The following is a 20,797-nucleotide window of genomic DNA, read 5'->3' as shown; positions in this document are numbered from 1 at the left end:
TATATATATATTATATGTATGTATATATATGTATATATATATTATATGTATGTATATATATGTATATATATATTATATGTATGTATATATATGTATATATATATATATTATATATATGTATATATATATACATATATATATGTATATATATATATATAGGGTTTATTATTTTGGTCTGTAAAGCCTGATGCTGTCATCTGTTGGTTAGCTTTGGTAAATTCACTAGATTTCATGTGAGCTCAGATCAGGTTATTGTTCATCAATGCATATCTAGATCATAAATGGTAACTCAGTGGTTATGTGCTACAGCCTTGTAATCCTGAGGCTGCCAGTTCGAGCTCAGGTTGTGTCAGGAAGGACATCTGGCATAACATTTTTCATGCAAGTTTGCTCGCTTTGGCATCCCCTGCAGAAGGTTGCAGCCAAAAGAACAACATATAGACATCATCTACATAGCTATATCAGCATTTTAAGGCCCTTATCACTAATATCCTTTTAATTTATAAATATCCATCCATTGTCTTTACCCGCTACTTCCTTTTTGGGTCGCAGGGGTTACTGGTGCCCATATCCTGCAGCCACTGCGTGAGAGGCAGGGGACACCCTGGACAGGTCGCAAGTCAATCACAGGGACATATAGAGACAAATGAGACAACCGTTCACTCTCTCATACACACTTAGGGACAATTTAGAGCTACCAGTTAGCCTATGAATCAATAAACCTACCAGTTATTATTAATATCAAAGTTGCTATTCCTTTAATATTAATAACAGAGTCTGCTAAAAAAAATGTATTGCCCCTGAACTGGATAATCTTAAAATTAAGCAATATGTTGACTTCCACTTTGGTGTATGGCTGCATCCAGGCATAAGAAAGCTCGCTATCAGAAGTTTTTGATAGGTCACGGTTTCAAATCAAAATTCAAGATGGCCACCCGCCATCATTTGAGGAAATTCTAGTTTTTATATTGCTTCAACGTATAGTTTCTTAAAATGATTGGGCTGGCTGGTAGGACAGGTGGAGATGTAATCTACAGTGGCCAAGGCCACCATTGGCTATCCCCTGGCTCCATTGCTCCCTTCACTCACCAGGATCTGTCACTCTGGTGCCTCGGAAAAACAAAAATAAAATAAAAAATAAACTACCGCTGTTCTAATACACATTGTAACTCCGACTCACTTGAAGCTCTTGCACCAAAACATTAAGGTTTACTTGTATTCTCTGTTTAATTCCAGTCCAGAACAACTCATCTTGAAGCATTAATTATTCAAAGCTCTCAGCGACTGAGGGACCTCAATGTACCGCTTGTTTAAAACAGAAGAGTTTATCAAAAAAAAAAAAAAAAACACTATCATCTAAAATAGGCTATGAAGCAAGTCATTTTATATAAAGTCATACAAGGATGGGAGGAAAAGAAAAACGTATAGGGAAATAAAATATTGCCCAGTTTCAGCTGTCTGGTGTGCTTATTGAAATGTACCTGTTAAAAACTCTAAAATAATTTGACAAATTATAGAATGAAGATACAGAATAAAATTCCCAATAATATATTGAAACTCAATCCAAATAGATTTGTGACAATAAAAGACAACTCTATCTACAAACACCTAAATGCACTGTTGTTCACTTCTTATAAAAATAATTATTTACAAAATAACCAGCACAGTCTCTGAGATGTTTTTGTTCTTGTTTGGCCATAATTGTACTTTTCATTATTCAGCCACAAAAATAAGTCATGAATTGGTTGTAGTAAGATTTAGTTTTTAATAAAAGTAAAATAAAAATGTCAGTAATTTGAAGGGAGTTGGACATTTTAATTTATGTATAGTTAGTTTTGTGATTTAAATGTTTACCCCACAGCTGTCTCCATAATTGTAATAATTAATAATATCTTTAGGTGTCAATGCACGAAATACCTACTTTTGTAATTATATGTTTATTTATTTATATATTTACTATATATGCAGTCTATAAACTGTAGTATGTAAGCATTTGCATACTGGTTTAAAGCCTACTTAGAGAATGGGTAGCAATATGTGGGGAAAGATGGCGACAACACCACTCCTGTGAAAGTGATGGTGATGACGTACCACAGGGCTCCATACTTGGCCATTTATTATTTCTCATATATGTCAATGACATGCACTCCAATGTTAATTGCAGCTGTAAAAGACTGTTGAAAATCAACAGTGCCTGTCTTCCAGACTTCAGGTCATCCGTAAGTGGACAATAAGCAATCTTTTCATCTTGGGAAGGCTGAATTGGTTAGATTTTGCTCTAAGAGAAAGCTCAATGGCAAGTAATCTTTAGACATCACACATGATGGCTATACTCTCCATTAAATCTTCATTAAATACTTAGGTGTTGTATTACGCTGGTGAAGATTCTCAGTCATCCAGGACATGGTAAATTCAAAAAGTTCAAGACAAAAACAACTGGACTTTATTTGTAACAGACGACATTTCACTTCTCATCCAAAGAGCTTTCGCAATTCAAAGAACAGAGAGTGTGGGGTTCGAGTTATAAAGCTGAGGTAAGTTAGATACATATGCAGATTGCCCTATCACTCCTCATCCCTATTGTGAGGAGCGATTCTCACATTCTCTGTTCTTTGAATTGAGAAAGCTCCTCAGATGAGAAGCGAAATGTCCTCTTTTACAAATGAAGTCCAGTTGTTTTTTCTTGAACATTTTTGAATTTAAGTGTTGTATTAGACCAAACACTTTTGGGCAGCCAAATAGTAGATAACCCAATGCCAAACTCAAATTTTTGCACAGAAAGACCAGGAATTTTGATACAGAATCTAAAAAGCTGCTCACCTCAGCCCTCATACACAGTCATCATGCCACAGCCTGGTATTCTGGTCTATCCAATAAACATATTGTCTGCAGACCTCCTAGAAAAATATGGTTTGGTATCTTCTCAATGGCCCTCCTCATACCCATATAGTTCACTCTGAGTCTGAGTTTAAAGACAGAAACAGTAAACAGTCAGAAACAGGGAAATCAATCACATACGAGCCCTTCATAATATGCTATTTGTCCCATTCTCTTTAGTTATTCCTTCTACAAAAGCTGTGGACAGTCCTTTCTGTTGCACCAGTGCAATGCTCTCCATATACTGTCAATTTAGTAAAAACATTTTTAAATTCATTCAACCTTTATTTAGACAGGTAAATCCCATTGAGCCTCGAGGACTCATATACAAGAGAGACCTGATTTTAACAATGAATGATGACAACAATAGACAGTTATAAAAAGGCATACAGATTTTTTTTTGATTTTTTTTTTTACAAAAAGATGGGTAAAAAAGTAACAAAAACTGCTAGATTAAAAGGCGAATGTAGAAAACTAAAAACAGGAACATGTCGGCATTGGTCCCTGCCAGGAGTCCAACAGATTCTTAGAGAGGTCAAGGTCGAGAGCTTCAAATGTTTTTGCAAGATATTCCAGGGACTCGTCTACCTTCGTGACGATCCTTTTACCATGTCTTAAATCACAAGAGTCTAGTCTTTCCTTGTTTTTATTATTCCATGTTGTATTTCTTTGCACAGTATATTTTCATAAATTAATAAAATATATAATAAAATATATATAGCTGTATAAACTATCAGCAGACCAATTTACTTCTTAGTCTGCTGCCTTCATATATCTCCTCCTACATGTCTCTGCGTGAGTGCAGCTACAGCGTGCGCTCTCAGGACATTAGTACCTGCAGTGTTCCCTCGGTGATGACTGAACTTGGCAAAAGGGCCTTCTCCTACTCCGCTCCTGTTTCCTGGACATGTTCCTGTTTATAGTTTTCTACATTTACCTTATAATCTAGTTGTTTTTTTGTTTTTTTTTTACTTTTTTTAGCCATCTTATTTGTAAAAAAAAAATAAAAAATCTATATGCCTTTTTATAACTGTCTATTGTTGTAGCTGTTGTCCATTGTTGTCATCATTCTTTGTTGAAATCAGGTCTCTCTTGTAAATGAGTCCTCGAGGCTCAATGGGATCTATCTGTCTAAATAAAGGTTGAATGAATGAATTGTATTTATTTACATTTTATTTTGACTGAATAAACTCAATCAACGGGCAGCACGGTGGCGCAACTGGTAGAGCTGCTGCCTCTCAGCGAGCAGGTCCCTGGTTCAAACCCTGGTCCAGGGGCCTTTCTGGGTGGAGTTTGCATGTTCTCTCCGTGCATGCGTGGGTTTTCTCCGGGTACTCCGGTTTCCTCCCACAGACCAAAAACATGCATGTTAGGCTGATTGGTAACTCTAAATTGTCACCTAGGTGTGAGTGAGAGAGTGAATGGTTATTTGTCTTTATGTGGCCCTGTGATGGACTTGTGACCCGTCCAGGGTGTACCCCGCCACTCGCACAGTGATTGCTGGACATGGGCACCAGCGACCCCCGTGACCCAAAATGGAACAAACGGGTAAAGATAATGGATGGATGGAAACTCAATCAACCAGTAGTATGTTTTTAGATCTTGTAGCAGTGTGTTTGTTTACTATTTGAAAACTTTCTCCTATCGTTTCCGGTTGTTTTGTTCTGGCGATCGGTGGTGATGACGTAAATTCTTCACGTTCTACGTTCACGTGACACCACCGCTGCTGCGACGAAGTCCCGCCCCTCCCGCAGTCAACAACTGGATTCCAGCAAGTTGCATTCTCGTTAGCTGCTCGCGCCAATATGCTAACCAAGAGTAGTTGCGTTCGTAAACGAGTGCGCTGATCCGGAAGGACTTTCGTTCGTTTAGGACGCGCTTCTTTTATGGCTGGACTAGCATATGTAAGCTAAAGGATCAGCGGTTACGGAAAGATCATCTGGTAAACCGTGCATTAGCCACGTCCGAAAAACGAGCTAACAACTGGATTTAACGCTAGCTGACTCGCTGACAGCGGCTTCGTCTATTTAACTGTAACGTAGCTGAGATTTCTTTGACACAGCAATGAAACATCTCTGACACTGGTGAGTCTAATTAATAGCATTAGTAGGTTAAATATTTATATGGCTTTTGGCACCCCCTATTTTTTTATTTTTTTATTTTTCGTGCTAACGTCGGCTTGTTTGTAGCCGCAGCTACACGCACCGAGCCACGCCTGGACCATTTAAATCCCTGCTCATGCCTCGCGACATTCACTAATCACACGAGCGAGTACTGCTGTAGCTTAAGTATTGAAATTAAGCATTTTATTTTGTTCAACAGAGATTACTACTGAGCCCCTGTTGTTTGTCACATCGGAGTTACCCCCTTGTTTGCCACTGATTTGAAGAAGGTCGAAAGTCAGTTTGTGTCGTCCATGCACGCTGGTTCTGATCCACCAGAACTGCAAACATGATGCCGGTGAGTGCACACTTTTAGAAAAAAAATAAAAGACTGGTCAAACTTGAATGCAAAGCTTTTATTTAGCTATAGTTTTTCTAATTTAAATTTAAAAAGTGCATGTTTTTGGGTGATCTGTTGTCTTTATATATTTATCGCCCATCCTGTGCCTCTGTATGTTCGTTCGTCACCAGCATTGATTAGCAAAATATCTCATGAACCACTGGACATATTTGAATTAAACTGTCTAATCAGTGAATACATATACATCTTCAACTCATGACTTTTTTTTGAGTCAATTTGTTTCAAGATTGCTGCCACAGCTAAGCAACCTTTGCAAACACAACAAATACGATATACTGTATGATATAAAAATAATAATATAAAATCAAAATTCTCAAATTAGCTATAAAAAAGGACAAAGAAAGTTATACTGACTTTGTTAAAATTGGTTGAGAAAAAGGAAGTTATGGTAGATAAAAACACCAGTTTCCTAGTCATCCTGATTCCAGCACTCCAAAAACCACTTTTGGGTCAACCAGTTGTCATGAATGTTGCTCAGAATGAGTTAAATGAATTCTTACTCACTTTATTGACTTTTTTGTGGTAGTAGCTGAGAGTAACTCCCAAGTGCTACACATTGCATGACATCTTTGCTTTAAACTTTTAGCTGAAAGAATCAACACTGTTCGTTAGCAAAAATATTTCATAAACCAGTGGATGGAGTTTAATGAAACTCTCTAAAGTAATTATTGTATGTCCATGTACAACTTATTATCTTTTGGAGTCGACCTAATTCAAGACACAGTTAACTGGCCCTGCCCAACACAAAAATAACTAGGTCAAATTTACCACTATTGGGCTTCAGTTTGGCGTGGTGGTAGCTGAGAGTCACCAACACATACAGTGAGGAAAATGAGTATTTGAACACCCTGCGACTTTGCAAGTTCTCCCACTTAGAAATCATGGATGGGTCTGAAATTTTCATCTTAGGTGCATGTCCACTCTGAGAGACATAATCTAAAAAAATAATCTGGAAATCACAATGTATGATTTTTTATTTATTTATTTGTGTGTTACTGCTGCAAATAAGTATTTGAACACCTGTGAAAATCAATGTTAATATTTGGTACAGTAGTCTTTGTTTGCAATTAGAGGTCAAATGTTTCCTGTGGTTTTTCACCAGGTGTGCGCACACTGCAGCAGAGATTTTGACTCATTCCTCCACACAGATCTTCTCTAGATCAGCCAGGTTTCTGGACTGTCACTGAGAAACACGGAGTTTGAGCTCCCTCCAAAGATTTTCTATAGGATTTAGGTCTGGAGACTGGCTAGACCACTCCAGAACCTTGATATGCTTCATACAGAGCCACTCCTGGGTTCTCCTGGCTGTGTGCTTTGGGTCATTGTCATGTTGGAAGACCCAGCCATGACCCATCTTCAATGCTCTAACTGAGGGAAGGAGGTTGTTCCCCAAAATCTCTCAATACATGGCCCCAGTCATCTTCTCCTTAATACAGTGCAGTCGTCCTGTCCCATGTGCAGAAAAACACATCCAAAGCATGATGCTTCCACCCCCATGCTTCACAGTAGGGATGGTGTTTTTGGGATGGTACTCCTCATTCTTCGTCCTCCAAACACAGTGAGTGGAATTAAGACCAAAAAGTTCTATTTTGGTCTCATTTGACCACATAACTTTCTCGCATGACTCTTCTGGATCATCCAAATGGTCATGGTCAAACTTAAGACGGGCCTGGACGTGTGTTGATTTAAGCAGGGGAACCTTCAGTGCCATGCATGATTTTAAACTATGAGTCTTAGTGTATTACCCACAATAACCTTGGAACCAGTGGCGCCAGCTCTCTTCAGGTCATTGACCAGCTCCTCCCGTGTAGTTCTGGGCTGATTCCTCACCTTTCTTAGAATCATTGATACGCCACGAGGTGAGATCTTGCATGGAGCTCCAATCCGAGGGAGATTGACAGTCATGTTTAGATTCTTCCATTTTCTCCAACAGTTGATCTTTTTTCACCAAGCTGCTTGGCAATTGCCCCGTAGCCCTTTCCAGCCTTGTGGAGGTCTACAATTTTGTTTCTGGTGCCTTTGGACAGCTCTTTGGTCTTAGCCATGTTAGTAGTTGGAGTCTTACTGATTGTGTGGGGTGGACATGTGTCTTTATGCAGCTAACAACAGGTGCTTCTAATTTAGAATAATGAGTGGAGTGGAGGTGGACTTTTTAGAGGCGGACTAACGGGTCTTTGAGGGCCAGAATTGTTGCTGATTGGCAGGTGTTCAAATACTTATTTGCAGCAGTAACACACAAATAAATTATTTAAAAAAATCATACATTGTGATTTCCAGATTTTTTTTTTTTTTTATAGATTATGTCTCTCACAGTGGACATGCACATAAGATGTAAATTTCAGACCCCTCCATGTTTTCTAAGTGGGAGAACTTGCAAAGTCTCGGGGTGTTCAAATACTTATTTTCCTCACTGTACATTTAAATGGAAGCAATGCAAAGAAAAAAAAATTCCAGGTAAAATTTTCAATGTTTGCTCACTGTATTTCCTCCAGGTCTTTATAAGCAGTGCCAGTCCCCGTTGTCATGAAGAATCATGTCCGTCAACATTCAGATGATTCCACACACAGTTTTTGTTTCTAAAATTGTAGTAGTGTGCGCACATGCAGTCGAGTGTGTATCGAATGCTTCTCTCATTGGTTTGTGACGGTTACTGCTGCACCTAAGATGAAAATTTTAGACACCTCTACGATTTCTAAGTGGGAGATCTTGCAAAGTTGCAGGGTGTTCAAATACTTATTTTCCTCACTGTACTTTGAGAGCTAACAGATATTGTGAATTCTTCCAAATTTACATGAAATTATGTTTACTGGTACATCTAAAAAAATTTGAATATTGTGAAAATGGTCGGTCCCTCTCAACCTTGCGCACAAGCTCAGGCTCTTTCCCAACCAGGGACGTGATATTCCATGTCTCAAGAGCCAGCTTTGGTAAGCCAGTGTCAGAGCGCCAAGGTCTCCACCTTCAGCTACCACCCATGTTAGCACTGAACATGTATCTTTGTTTGTTTCATGCAAATGAATTTGGTAAGTAAAACATATTGTGATCAAAAAAGATTAAAAAGGTGTAGAAGAATGAATATTGCATTCTGCCTTTCATGCCAGAGCTTTAAATTAGGATTATTTTTTGATTAAAAAGGGACAGCGTTGTAGCCATTTTGGTCAAACCTTGCAAATTACATTATACAGGTGCATCTAAAAAAATTAGAATATTGTGGAATTTTCAAAAAAATGTTGATAATAATTTCAGAATCAATCATTTTGATGTCTTAAATCATTCCACTCTGGAGTTGCCCATGGTAAGAAGTGCTAGACTGATGTGGGTTTACTTGATGTCCCCTGGCTTGAGAGTTTTTACCTGGTAGTTGAGAGGGTAGCTTTCCTACACCTTTTGGGTGGGGGGACAGGGTCTGACTGTTGTTTGTGCCTGTTCGCCAAACAATATTTTGGAGTGCCCAGCTTTCTTGGATTGTTAGCAGGGTTGCTAGAAGGTGCTCCAGCTGAGGACTCCTTTACTCTGCTGGGGGACTTCAATGCCCATGTAACAAGTGTGACCTGGAGAGGTGTGACTGGTTGATGGATGGATGTTCAGTGCTGTACATCAGCTTTGAGTGAGCTGGCTACATACTTTTTGCTTCATTAAACTAATTTATAAGTTAAACCAAAGTACAGAAAAAAAGTCTCTACACCTAATTAACTTGAAAGTTGTTGTTTTTCTCAGCCTTTTGTGTTTCACTGGTGTTATTGTTCCGGGATAGTCTTTGTGCGTGGAATAGAATATCTGAGCTGCAACCAAATAGGAGTGGTTCTTTGTTGGGACCTCTTTTGTTGTCGTTAGTGCTGAGAAGGCAGTGATGAATTATGGGAAAAGAGCTTACATTTCTTTGGGAGAGGATCATGCATGGATGCAGGATAAGTTTGCCACAGTCTCAGTAAGGTCTCATCATAAATGGAAGTGACTCACTCTTGAATACCAGTAGTTAGCGTTGCTGATGAATGGGGTTGTGGTTGAAAGAACAACATTCCTGAAAATGCTTTGGTAGTTCTCATGAAAGAAAATGCAGAATGCAATTCAAGCAAGGCTTATAGCTTTCCAGGATTTAGAAGTAACTTTATGCTTGCTGCAGTTTTAGGCCTTTAGACCTGACTGCAACCGTAGCCTCGTGTACAGTTGTATCCTGTGGCAACAACAGTGTATCGGAGTCAAAGAGTCACTCGGTTCTCGCGTGACTCTGCCAGCCAATGAAACCTTAGCAGATCTAGGTCTGTGTGGCTGCGTCAACTAACACTGTTGTTCAGGGGAATCTTTTGAGCTGAGTGGATTGTCAAGAGGCATTAACCTCACACAGTGGACTGGGCAGAGCGTGACTTAGATGAAAAGTATACCTTTATCTTTTTTCATTCTCTACTTTCTGTAGATTCACATGCTTAATAAAAACTATTCACCATCATTAAGATTTTGCCATTAAAAGTAAAATGGTAAAAATCTAATGTAGAGGGCTAATAATGTTAACTTTAACTACTCAGATTTAATATGAGCGAAGATGAAAGGAGTCAGGTATTGATTATTTAACAACTCTCACTTTCTTAAAATTGCTATATCTTTTCTTGGTTGAAGAAACGTGCATTATTTATCATGCTTTCCTAATGCTGTCATCTAAAGGACATCAGCCAGCTTTTATAGAAAATGCTCACTTTATGAAGTGCAAATTAAACCACGATGGGTTTTGATGCTTCTTGTTTCCAGAGGTGGATTTTATTTTGGTGATTTTAACATAAAAAGAGCCAACGTATTTGCTAAAACTTCAAAACCGTTTTCTAATCAACAAACGCAAAAGGCATAATTTGGCTTTTTCAAAGTAAAAATGTCCGTCTTTTTTTTTTTTTTTTTTATCAAACTAAATAAAATATTTAAATAATTCACACTCTACCTTTCAGTATCAAACACCCATGATTGGTGAGATCCGTTGGTTTATTTCACATTATTTGTCATAACTTTGGTTCATAAGTTACCAAACAGGCAACGTTTGTAACAGTTGGGGTGAATGAAATGTGTGTAATTACTAAGGCATCATCTTACATTTATTTGATATTAGCTTGAAATATTTTGCTTGCTTTAGCTGAGTTGAAGGTTTATGTTCGAGTCTTATGAGTTGATTACATCAAATCATGGTCGGTAGATACTAATGATGATTTGAATGTTTGATCCTTATATTTGTCTGATTGGTTTTTAACTTTTGGAACTATGTTAACATGAATCAAGTTCATAAGCTGTTGGACCATTACTTATTTTTTGTAGTATTTATTATGTACACATCTACAAGTCTTTCAGGCAAAGTCTCTCATAGTTATAGCTGTTTTGCTGAAAGGGAGCACTCTAATTGTCTAAAGCATAATTACACATCATACATCATTACAAATCATAATTGGTACTTTGGCTTTTTAAACATCTTAACAGTGGTGAGTGGAGTTATTAAGTTGAAACAAAAGCTCAAGGTTTATTTTTGCTCTACTCCAAGCTCCGTTATCCAGAGGGAGCTCAGAGTCGCTGCTCCTCCGCATCGAAAGGAATCAGTTGAGGTGGTTTGGGCATCTGGTTAGGATGCCTCCTGGTCGCCTTCCTTTAGAGGTTTATCAGGCATGTCCCACTGGGAAGAGGCCCTGGAGCAGACCCAGAACTCATTGGAGGGATTTTGTATCTCCTCTGGCCTTGGAACGCCTCTGGGTCTCCCTGAAGGTGCTGGAAAGTGTCACTGGGGAAAGGGATGTCCGAGTTTCTCTTCTGGGCCTGTTTTCTTTGTGACCCGACTACGGATAAGCAGTAGGAGCTGGTTTTTCCACTAAAAATGTTTGTACTCCACAAATATAATTTCATAACTTGAGAAAGAGGTTATAGTTGGCAATTGCAGCTTTTTGTGTACAGCCACCATGCAGTATTAGCCTAATTCCTTTTCTTGTCCCTGATCATACCATGACCCGCTGGACAGTCACAGTCGTACTCGGACAACTCTTATTGGCAGCAGTCACCACATTTCAGAGAAGCACTTGTCATCACCATCCTCGTCCCAAACCCTCCCTCTCGTTTCCTTTCTCTTACTGTTTTTACTCGAGCTCTCTCTTCCCCCCTCCCTGCCTGAAGTGCACATACAGCTGGTGTTTTCTTCTCCCAAGTCTCCTCTGCAGCACTTTTCTAAAGCATGCACCACTGTCGGGTTTAAAAGTCTACTCGCGACGGCATAACTGATAAGTCCTCATGACTGTAAAAGCTGCAGTGCGATGATGAAGAGGTTTGTGACTATAATGCTACGCGGCCTTGTCAGCCTCTCCAAGGAGAACCCCATTTGGGCGAAAGAGCACCACCAGCCATCTAAAAAGAAGATCAAGAGGAAACGGAGAGCAGTGAAGAGAAGCAAGAGTATGGGCAGACGCAACTTAGTGAGGGCGGTTGGTATTTCGCTGGTTGTGTCAACAAGATTACTGGAGCCCCCGTCATTTTAAGCTGCTATTAGCTTAATGCATTTTTTGATGGTTTTTAAATATGTGAGAGTGTAGTTGAGTACATCCTGTTGTGGGGTTTGAAAGTCCTAACTTGCTCCTCATTTGCCTGATTGGTTGAATGTTTGATAAGTTATATGGCTGTTTTTGACACTTCATTATAATAATGGTGGATTGAATATACTTTTTCAAATACTGCGTTAATTTAGGACTGTTGTAATACAATTTAAAATAAAATATATCAGACTGCACAATATGCTATAGTCACATCTGTATACATGGCATTGCTTTTGATTATTGGCAAAGTTGCCAACAGTGAAGCTGTAACATGTCTTTCAGATGTTTCCACAAGGAAAGCCAGAATGAAATATTTGTTAAAGCCTCAGCACCTTTTAAGGCCCGCAGTCATTTGAACGACGACTCGGACTCTGAAGAACAAGTGATCATATTAATTTATTTTCGCTGCGGCTGAAAATGTCAGTGAATCACATGGTTGCATTCATTAACAAACTGAGTCACTTTGTCTCAGAATCTGCTGGAGTCACAGTCTAAAGGCAGCTTTGCGACAAAAGCTGAATTTAATCTGACATTGCTGTGCTGTGGTATTGATTGCTGTGTGGGAAACATTCATGTCAGAGCTGTAATTTTATAATATCTTAATAATTTTCATACAAATACTATCAGACTGTGCATGTACAAAATATTGCATTTATAAATGAATGATTCCTTCTTTCTGGCATTCATTTTATACGCTTTTCTCATTTTGGGGGGCCTATTTTAGAGTAACCGATTTATAGATCAACATTATGAATAGTATCTTAAACACTTGTTGGCCTGGAAGCAACACAAACATTTCTTAATTTTGCCTGAAGAAAATAAAATCAACTAAAATTAGCATTTTATTTTTTAGCTCTAAAATACTGCTCAAATATAAACAAAATGGTTTGGACCAAAGTGCAAATATACATTACTAATAAACATAATATTTGATTTAATATTGTTTTTGTTTTGTTTTTCCAAAGCCAGCTTAACCTGAACTCAAATATTTTTTCCATTGGCTGTGATCAAACTAATTTAAATTGACTTAAATTAATCTAAGTTCAGACCTATAGATTGTCAGTGGTGTTGGAATATTGTCAACAAAATGTTCCTGACTTGTCTAACAAAACAATTTGCATTTTGATATAATTACCTTTTGGCTATGAAGTCTTTTTCACCATGTTTTTGTTGAAGAGACATTTATATTGTTTGCCTCTTTTACTTCGCTCTATGATCTTACAAGTTGGAAATGGTTTTCCTTAAAAAGTAGGACTTTTTAATATTTTAAAACATTTTTTCTTTCTTTCTACCAAAGGATAATTATTCTTGATAGTTCTTCTTCTTCTTAAACTATTAAAATATTTTTTAATTCTGGTAATTTGAATTTAGGTAGGCCCATTGAAGTGGGTTTTCACCTTCTTTTTTCTTTTTTTTTTTAGTGCATTTGATCAAATGATGAGTAATCGAAGAAGGAATTGGTATCTATTAATTATATTTTCAGAAAACCAACCATGTATGTCCTGAATCCTCAAATTAAGATGTTATATTTAGTCACGTTAAAATTTTGGTTCTCTGAAGGATAATTAATCTGTTGTTTCAATAGATGTATTGTTTCAGTTACCAGTATATACTAAATCCATGCTGTTAGATAATAAATACTCAATAAGGATTTTGTAAAATGTATCTGCATGCAGGCAGAACAGCTCAAGCTAACAGTCCCAATGGTCGGCAGCAAAATGTGGCGTCAGCAGCACCGTGGGCTTGTGCATCAAAGGAGTGGGTTTAGTTTCGTTATTAAACCTTATCATGGGGGAATGGTGTATTTTGTGATTTCTTCTACATTATTTATTAAGTGTGCTATCATTATGTCATCTTGTTTATTTATTCTACCTCTGACTGCTCTCGTGCGTCTTTCAGATGATATTGACGGTGTACCTTAGCGATGGGGAACAAGCCGCAACCGAGGTACCAATCACACCTGAGACGACGTGTCGCGATGTCGTCGAGTTCTGCAAAGAGCCCGGCGAGAACGGCTGCCATCTGGCTGAGGTCTGGAGAGGCAACGGTAAGATCTGAAGCGACGCTGGGTTCGATAGAGAGGCCTTTTATATCTGCTGATGTGTGTAAAATTACCTCTCAGCAGTGACTGTTTTAGTTTTATAAGGAGCAGTACGCAGTTCTTTGCCACATTGTACAAGAAGAATAGTGGGGATTTTTTTTTTCTTCTAGTATTGAATAAAAAAGGTGGTCTAATCTGAAAACTAATCGTTGCTGACTTGACGTTTTCCTTTATTGCAAAGAAATGTCATTTTAGAAAGCCTTCAGCTGTTAATTCTTTATTCTGAAAATGCACTCTATTTTAACGAAGCTTCAGGTAAGTTAAGCTGGGTCATGCATAACTTACCTGAGTGAAACAGAGCATGACAGGCAGAAGAAAGACATTTTTCCAAGTCGGGTAATTCAAGTAAAAAATCATAGGTCAGTGAAGGGTTATGTTCCCATACAGCTGACAGCACTGTCACAACAGATTTTACTCTGTTCAGAACAATTTGCACCAACCATAATGCTTATATAAACCATTCAATCAGCTATGTATTTATTTATTTATTAATTTGGCACAAGGTCCTGTACTGTCGTCACAAAACCAGCAAAAAGCTTTATTGACCGAAGTTATGCAGTCCTGTTAGCTTACTGCTCATTAAACCTCCTAGAACATGGATCTTTGTTTCCTTTTTTCCCTCCCCATGTCGTCTTTTTGCTTTTGGGGAGCATTGATATTAAATTTCAAAATCTGAACTCGGTGAATTATTCCAATTAGGGATGCACGATATTGGATTTTTGGCTGATATCCGATATGCCGATACGTTAAAACTTATTTGGCCAATAACTGATGCCGATACCGATATTTTATATACTTTCCTTTGTCAGAACATTGCCTCTTATTTAGGCTTATTTGCTACAAAAATTGTGTAACAGCTGTAAGAGCTGGTGACATATATTCAGTAACAGCCATATGATATGCATAGCACTTTAACTTATATTAAATGAAAAGTGTTAAATGTTATTTATTAGCATTAGTCGCCTGCAATGCTGTCTCACTTGTGGAGGCTTGTTCTGGGTTCCTAGCTGCAGAGTGGGACCATCTGCACTCTTCTGTGTGAAAGACAGACTTTTTAAATTCAAAGTTTTTGTCTATCCATTGTGCCGTAAGACTAATCATGCTAACGGGGCTAACACGACGTCCAAATGTCTGTGGTAAAACTCACCCAACAAGTCGTGCTATCGGCTATTAGATTGTCAATGACATCGGAAATGACGGCTTGTAACTCTGGTAACGTTACGTCGGAAAAATATCTATGACTGGGGACGATGTAGTGAGGCTCAACGTAGTCCATTAATCTTCAGAATCTAACATCTTCACCAACGAAAAGTAAAACTTCCAAACCGCTGACATTTTGGATTTTCCTCTCCGCCGTGATCAGTTAGACGTACATGACGTCATCACGCTGTGCCGCTGTAGGCAAAAACAGCACCTTTTATATCGGCAAGTTATTTTAATGGAATGACCGATGTCCGATATTGAATTTTAACACTAATATCGGCCCATACCATGCCAATAATATTGTGCATCCCTAGTTCCAATAGGTATTTTGCATTTAGGCAGCACGGTGGCGCAACTGGTAGAGCTGCTGCCTCTCAGCGAACAGGTCCCTGGTTCAAACCCCGGTCCAGGGGCCTTCTGGGTGGAGTTTGCGTGGGTTTCCTCCGGGTACTCCTGTTTCCTCCCACAGACCAAAAACATGCATGTTAGGCTGATTGGTAACTCTAAATTGTCTCTAGGTGTGAGTGAGAGAGTGAATGGTTGTTTGTCTCGTTTGTCTCTATGTGGCCCTGTGATGGACTTGCAACCCGTCCAGGGTGTACCCCGCCCCTCGTACAGTGATTGCTGGACATGGGCACCAGCGACCCCCGTGACCCAAAATGGAATAAACGGGTAAAGATAATGGATGGATGGATGGATGGATGGATTTTGCATTTAGTGAATTATTTGCTGGGTTCCTTAATGTATCAAAATGTCTTTTTATTGTTAAGAACCAAAAGAATTTGGACAAATGTGAGTTATTTTAGGTGTGTAAACAAAACACACAAGCTTGTCCTGAGCCTGGTTCTGCTATACGTTTCTTCCTCATGAGGGAGTTTTTCCTTTCCACTGTCGCCTTCATGCTTGCTCAAGATGAGAGTTCTGCGATGAAGTCAAATTCAAAGCAGTCTGCTCCTCAGATAAATACTGTTAAATTATTTTTATTTATATGAATGTTTCTGTTCAGTGCCCTGAGATGACTTCTGTTGTGACTTGGCGCTTTATAAATAAACTGAATTTAATTGAATACTTAGTAGCATAGCCACCCCCTTCCCAAAATGCACTTTACTCAACAATTTATGTATTTTTTTTTAAATAAATTTACCATTTAAACTTACCAATTTCAAAGCGTCTTTACAAAACTCTGCTGTTCACTGACTGGCATGCGGAGTTTCATTTTGATTCACGGGACACTCTGATAAATTGATCTTAGCCAGTCAGCTTGTTCATCCTTTCAATAACTTTTCTGCTTTTCAGAACGGGCGATCCCCTATGAGCACATGATGTATGAACATCTGCAGAAGTGGGGGTCTCGAAAACAAGAAGTCAAGTTCTTCCTTCGTCACGAGGACTCGCCTAATGAAAGCAGCGATCAAGGTTCGTACTGCGCTGAGCTTTTACTGTTCCCTGGTTTATTTCTGCATCCAAATTTCATAGATTTGCCACTCCTGGAAAATGTTATTTCACCCTAATTTAAGAAAAATGACTCAGATATTTATACATTCAGTTTTAAATATATCAAAACCTTTTAAAAAATACGTTTAAATGGGAGCAATGCAAAGAAAAAACAAATTTCCAGGTAAAATTTTCAGTGTTTGCTCACTGTATTTCCTCCAGGCCTTTATAACCAGCGTCAGTCCCCATTGTCAGGAAGAATCTTGTCAGTCAACATTCAGATGATTCCACACACAGTTTTTGTCTCTAAAATTGTAGTAGTGTGCGCACATGCAGTCAGGTGTGTATCGAATGCTTCTCTGGTTTATGATGGTTACCGCTGCTTGTTTTTGCAGGGAGTCAGCAATCTCAGGATCAAACGAACCGCAGGAGTGGAAATACTGGAGAGAAGCACAAAGAAAATGGGGTGAGAATAAATCTAAGTTTTGTTAAACACTGATTTTTCTATTATTTAACTTTTTTCATTAACTACATATTATGCTTTTAAGTTTATATTAATAGCAAAACATTACAGGATCTTTAGAAACGAGCCAAAGCATTCATTCTTGCCCTAGCTGTTGTTTACTAATCCTGTGTAATTCCTGTTTTTGTTCTAAATAAAAGAAGTAGTGTTGGTGGATATGAATCTGGTGTAAAGTCCTTGATGGTGGTATTCTCGAGCATGTCTTTTTCAGATGTGTTTCCTTTTATGTGTTCCTGTTGCTCTGCATGTCACGTTTTGTTGCTTTTAGGACATGCTTGCTTGCAGATGTGAATGACTCTGATAAGAGCAGCCTCCGGCGTGGCATTCTTTCTCTGTCCGTCCATCTGTCCCAGATTTTACGTGGAAAATGTTGTGGTCAAGGGAATGTAACTAATTGAACCTTTAGGGTTAAGACAAGAAACCAGATCTGCTGTCAAGATGAAGGGAGTGCAGATTTTGTTTTAAAAAAAAAAGCTGATGTCATTTTGTTCAAAAGCACCCAGGAGCTATTCTTTTTGTTTGTTTTGCACAAAATAAAATGTTATGTTCAATTTTGTTTCATTGGAGGTCAAAATGAATATTATTTACACAGCAGACAATGGAAAACGCTCATTTACGCTCATACAGTGCTTTTAAAAATGCTGCTGATTGAGAGATTTGTTTGTGACAGTTTTCACACAGGGTGCTGCTTCATGACTAAAGGATTTAGGTATTTTTGGTCTGTTTTACTTTTCATTTTTCTTTAACAATTAAGCATTTGGCCAAAATGACCGTTTAAGCCTGTCAATGTGAAAAGTAAAAAAGATTTAACATCAGTTTATGCAAACAGAATAAATACATGAATATCAAAGGCAGCGGACACAATTTATGTGCATTGTAACACAATTTAGAATAATACTTTCTTATCAATTAACAAAACGGGACTTATAAAGTACTAAAACTTTGGCAGATTTCAATATCTAAAAATATGACTGGTTGCACAGATATAAAAAGCAGGATGTGAAGAGCAGTGTTAGATGAATGAAATGCGTAAAAGCTACTGAAAGAATGAAGTGGGGGAAAATTGAACAGCTTATGACCCCAAGCACCACTACATCAGTCAAAACCTGGGTTTTTATTGCTACTGATGAAACTGGAACACTGGGATTTATTGACACTTTCAGTGCTGACAGAAGCGTCGAGGTGAATGTGAAGACTCACTCCGTGTGCTCAGATTCTGACTAACTCGTCCAAAATCCTCCATCAACATTTCATCACTCTGCCAGTCAACGCTGTGATGGTATGTGGTCATATATTCAGTAATGCAAGTTGAAAGATGGACAGTTTTTACATGGCAGAGATGAGGAAGAGCAGCGGTAAAGACCTAGTTATCTTTACATTACTGCAAGCGCTATGTGTTTATGATAAATCAGAGACTTAAAACTTAACTAATTAAGTGTAAATATTTGGATTATAGCTTGAAACAAATTACTGTACTCACCAAAACACTGTTGAAGCATTGTCAATGTTGTGCTTCTAACTTAAATCAAACCGTTAATTTCCTGGGTAACATTCACTCTGTCGTAGAATACGAGCTGCATTCATAACCTAAATGCCAGAGTTCATTTCATTTTGGTGTTTCTTCTCAGTGTTTGATTTAGAGAATAGTATTAGTCAGCCTGTTGGATGATGACTCCAAGGACAGTTTCTTTGGCTTTTTCACAGTCTGAACCCATGGAGACAGTTTCTCTGCAAACCAAAACCGATCATTTACTCTGTGGGATGCTACTGCTTAGACAAACCCTCAGTCAAGGGAGTACCTCATTGTCTGCATGCATTTTAAATTTATCAATCTTTTTTTTTTTCCATAACTTCTACCATCGCGTACAAAACGACTCAAAGACAGCCATTATCCACAAGCTGTCAGTTTACTAAACTCGATAAATAACACTGAACAACTGGCAATAACATTGCACCAAGCCCCATCTGTGACAACTAATATGACTAACATTAGCTTGTGGCAGCTAATATGTTTATTATTTATTGCTGCTGCACTATGTAGGCTGTATCATGTATGATACAGTATCTACCATATGTGTCTACCTTACCATTATAATTCAATCTCCATGTTCAAGAACCTGTCACACAACCTGTGTAGTATATGTTAATTATGTGCTATATATTTATATATATATAGTATATACAGTATATATCATGTGCATTTCAGCTCATATTACTACCTTGAAATACTTGTTCATTCAAATGCATCCTGCTGCACCATTATATTCTATCATGTTGTTCTTTACTATCTCTCTGTAGGACATTGTAAATATTATAATTTTTCACTTTTTGGTATATTTTGTACCCTTATTGCATGTTTTTAGTATTTCTTGTTTGTTAGTTCTCTGATTTTTTTTCTATTTGAGTCAAATCGGTTCTTCTGATCCTAAGCATTTCATTGTACTGGTAACCTTGTGTTAACCTTGCATGTGAAATAAACACAACTTGAACTTGAACTCTAATGATAGTTGGTAGGCATTTTAGGGAAAAGGTGCATGTTCAGAAACTTAAAGGTTTGGTCTGATTGGCTACTCCAATAATCCATTGTGCTTTTACAAAATGTTTGCACCTTAGATGTTAACACCTTGAGTGGGGAGTAGTATTCCTCATGGTTTATTCTCTCATGTAGTTTGGACAATTGTTTTGAAAACACTTCCACAATCAGTTGAATGATGAACACATTCATGCCATTTGTTTGTGAGTCCCAGTGGAGGAACCTCATCAGTGAATATGTGCCTGCTTCGTCTCCTTCCACCGTCTGCTCCGTTGGACGTTTGTTTCGCTACCATGATTGAAGGGTGTGTGTGTGTGTGTGTGTGTGTGTGTGTTTGTTTCTCCCTGGGGTAAATCGTCATTGATGTGGTGTCTGAGTTCATTTGAGCGTGGCCTTGTGTGTGTGTGCCTGTGGCTTCCTACGCTCTTACCAGCTTGCTCTCCTTTTCGAACACTTCTCGACCTCCTTTTGTATTAATGCATTAACAAATGCCAGGTAGAGAAAGACTGAGTTGAATTGGTGATTCTGCAGAGAGGTCTTTGAATGTTGCTGCTTCTACCCTGTTGCAGTACAGTGTAATTCCAGAAAAGAAGGCATGTTTTATTCAGACTAGATGAGTCACGAGTATATCTGCCTCTACGAATCACGTTAGAGAGGTGCATGGTAGTATTGTCCTTGTCTGTCTGTTTGTTTGTTGTTTCATCTTTATGCAAATACTTCATAGTAAGTCGCTCTTCACCAGTGAAACAGGATATTTTAGAACAAGTATGTATTATTTTAGGAATTTTGTGACATTCTCCGCTTCAGCTTCTCACTCAGATCATCCCTTAAAAAGGCAAGCTGGAATTGTTTGAAGCATTTCCGAGAAGCGTGTTTGGAGGTTCACTCGAGGTTCACTCAGGTTCACTCGATGTGCTTTTATAACCAGAGGTGCTCTGGTGGAGTAGAAGTTTGAGTTTAGGTGTAGTGAAAAACAGAACTGAAAGTGTCAGAAAAATCTTCTTTACTCTGAAAGATCTCAGGCATCATATAGGTACCATAGAGAGGGGTGGGGG

At 38.3% G+C, this 20,797-nt stretch overlaps 1 protein-coding gene across 3 annotated transcripts in view; it reads left to right on the top strand.

Annotated features, from left to right (window-relative positions):
* The first annotated feature begins 4,638 nt into the window (after positions 1-4,638).
* The window catches only part of ppp1r13bb (protein phosphatase 1, regulatory subunit 13Bb), a 30,429-nt gene continuing 14,270 nt past the window's right edge, over positions 4,639-20,797 (top strand). For 2 of the 3 annotated variants that reach the window (XM_037685849.1, XM_037685848.1), the window contains exons 1-5: positions 4,639-4,961; positions 5,200-5,337; positions 13,848-13,995; positions 16,549-16,668; positions 17,082-17,152. In XM_037685849.1, the coding sequence (XP_037541777.1) occupies positions 5,329-5,337; positions 13,848-13,995; positions 16,549-16,668; positions 17,082-17,152 (348 nt within the window). In that variant the 5' untranslated portion in view covers positions 4,639-4,961; positions 5,200-5,328. Of the gene's footprint in view, positions 4,962-5,199; positions 5,338-11,597; positions 11,832-13,847; positions 13,996-16,548; positions 16,669-17,081; positions 17,153-20,797 lie in introns of those variants that run through there. The other variant, XM_037685850.1, reaches the window with a different exon arrangement.

This window comes from Nematolebias whitei, chromosome 12, assembly GCF_014905685.2.
Source record: "Nematolebias whitei isolate Nwh7 chromosome 12, NemWhi1, whole genome shotgun sequence".
In the NCBI taxonomy this organism is placed as follows: Eukaryota; Metazoa; Chordata; class Actinopteri; order Cyprinodontiformes; family Rivulidae; genus Nematolebias; species Nematolebias whitei.
Note: the sequence above shows the minus strand (reverse complement) of the source record. Positions and strands in the feature narration are given on the sequence as shown.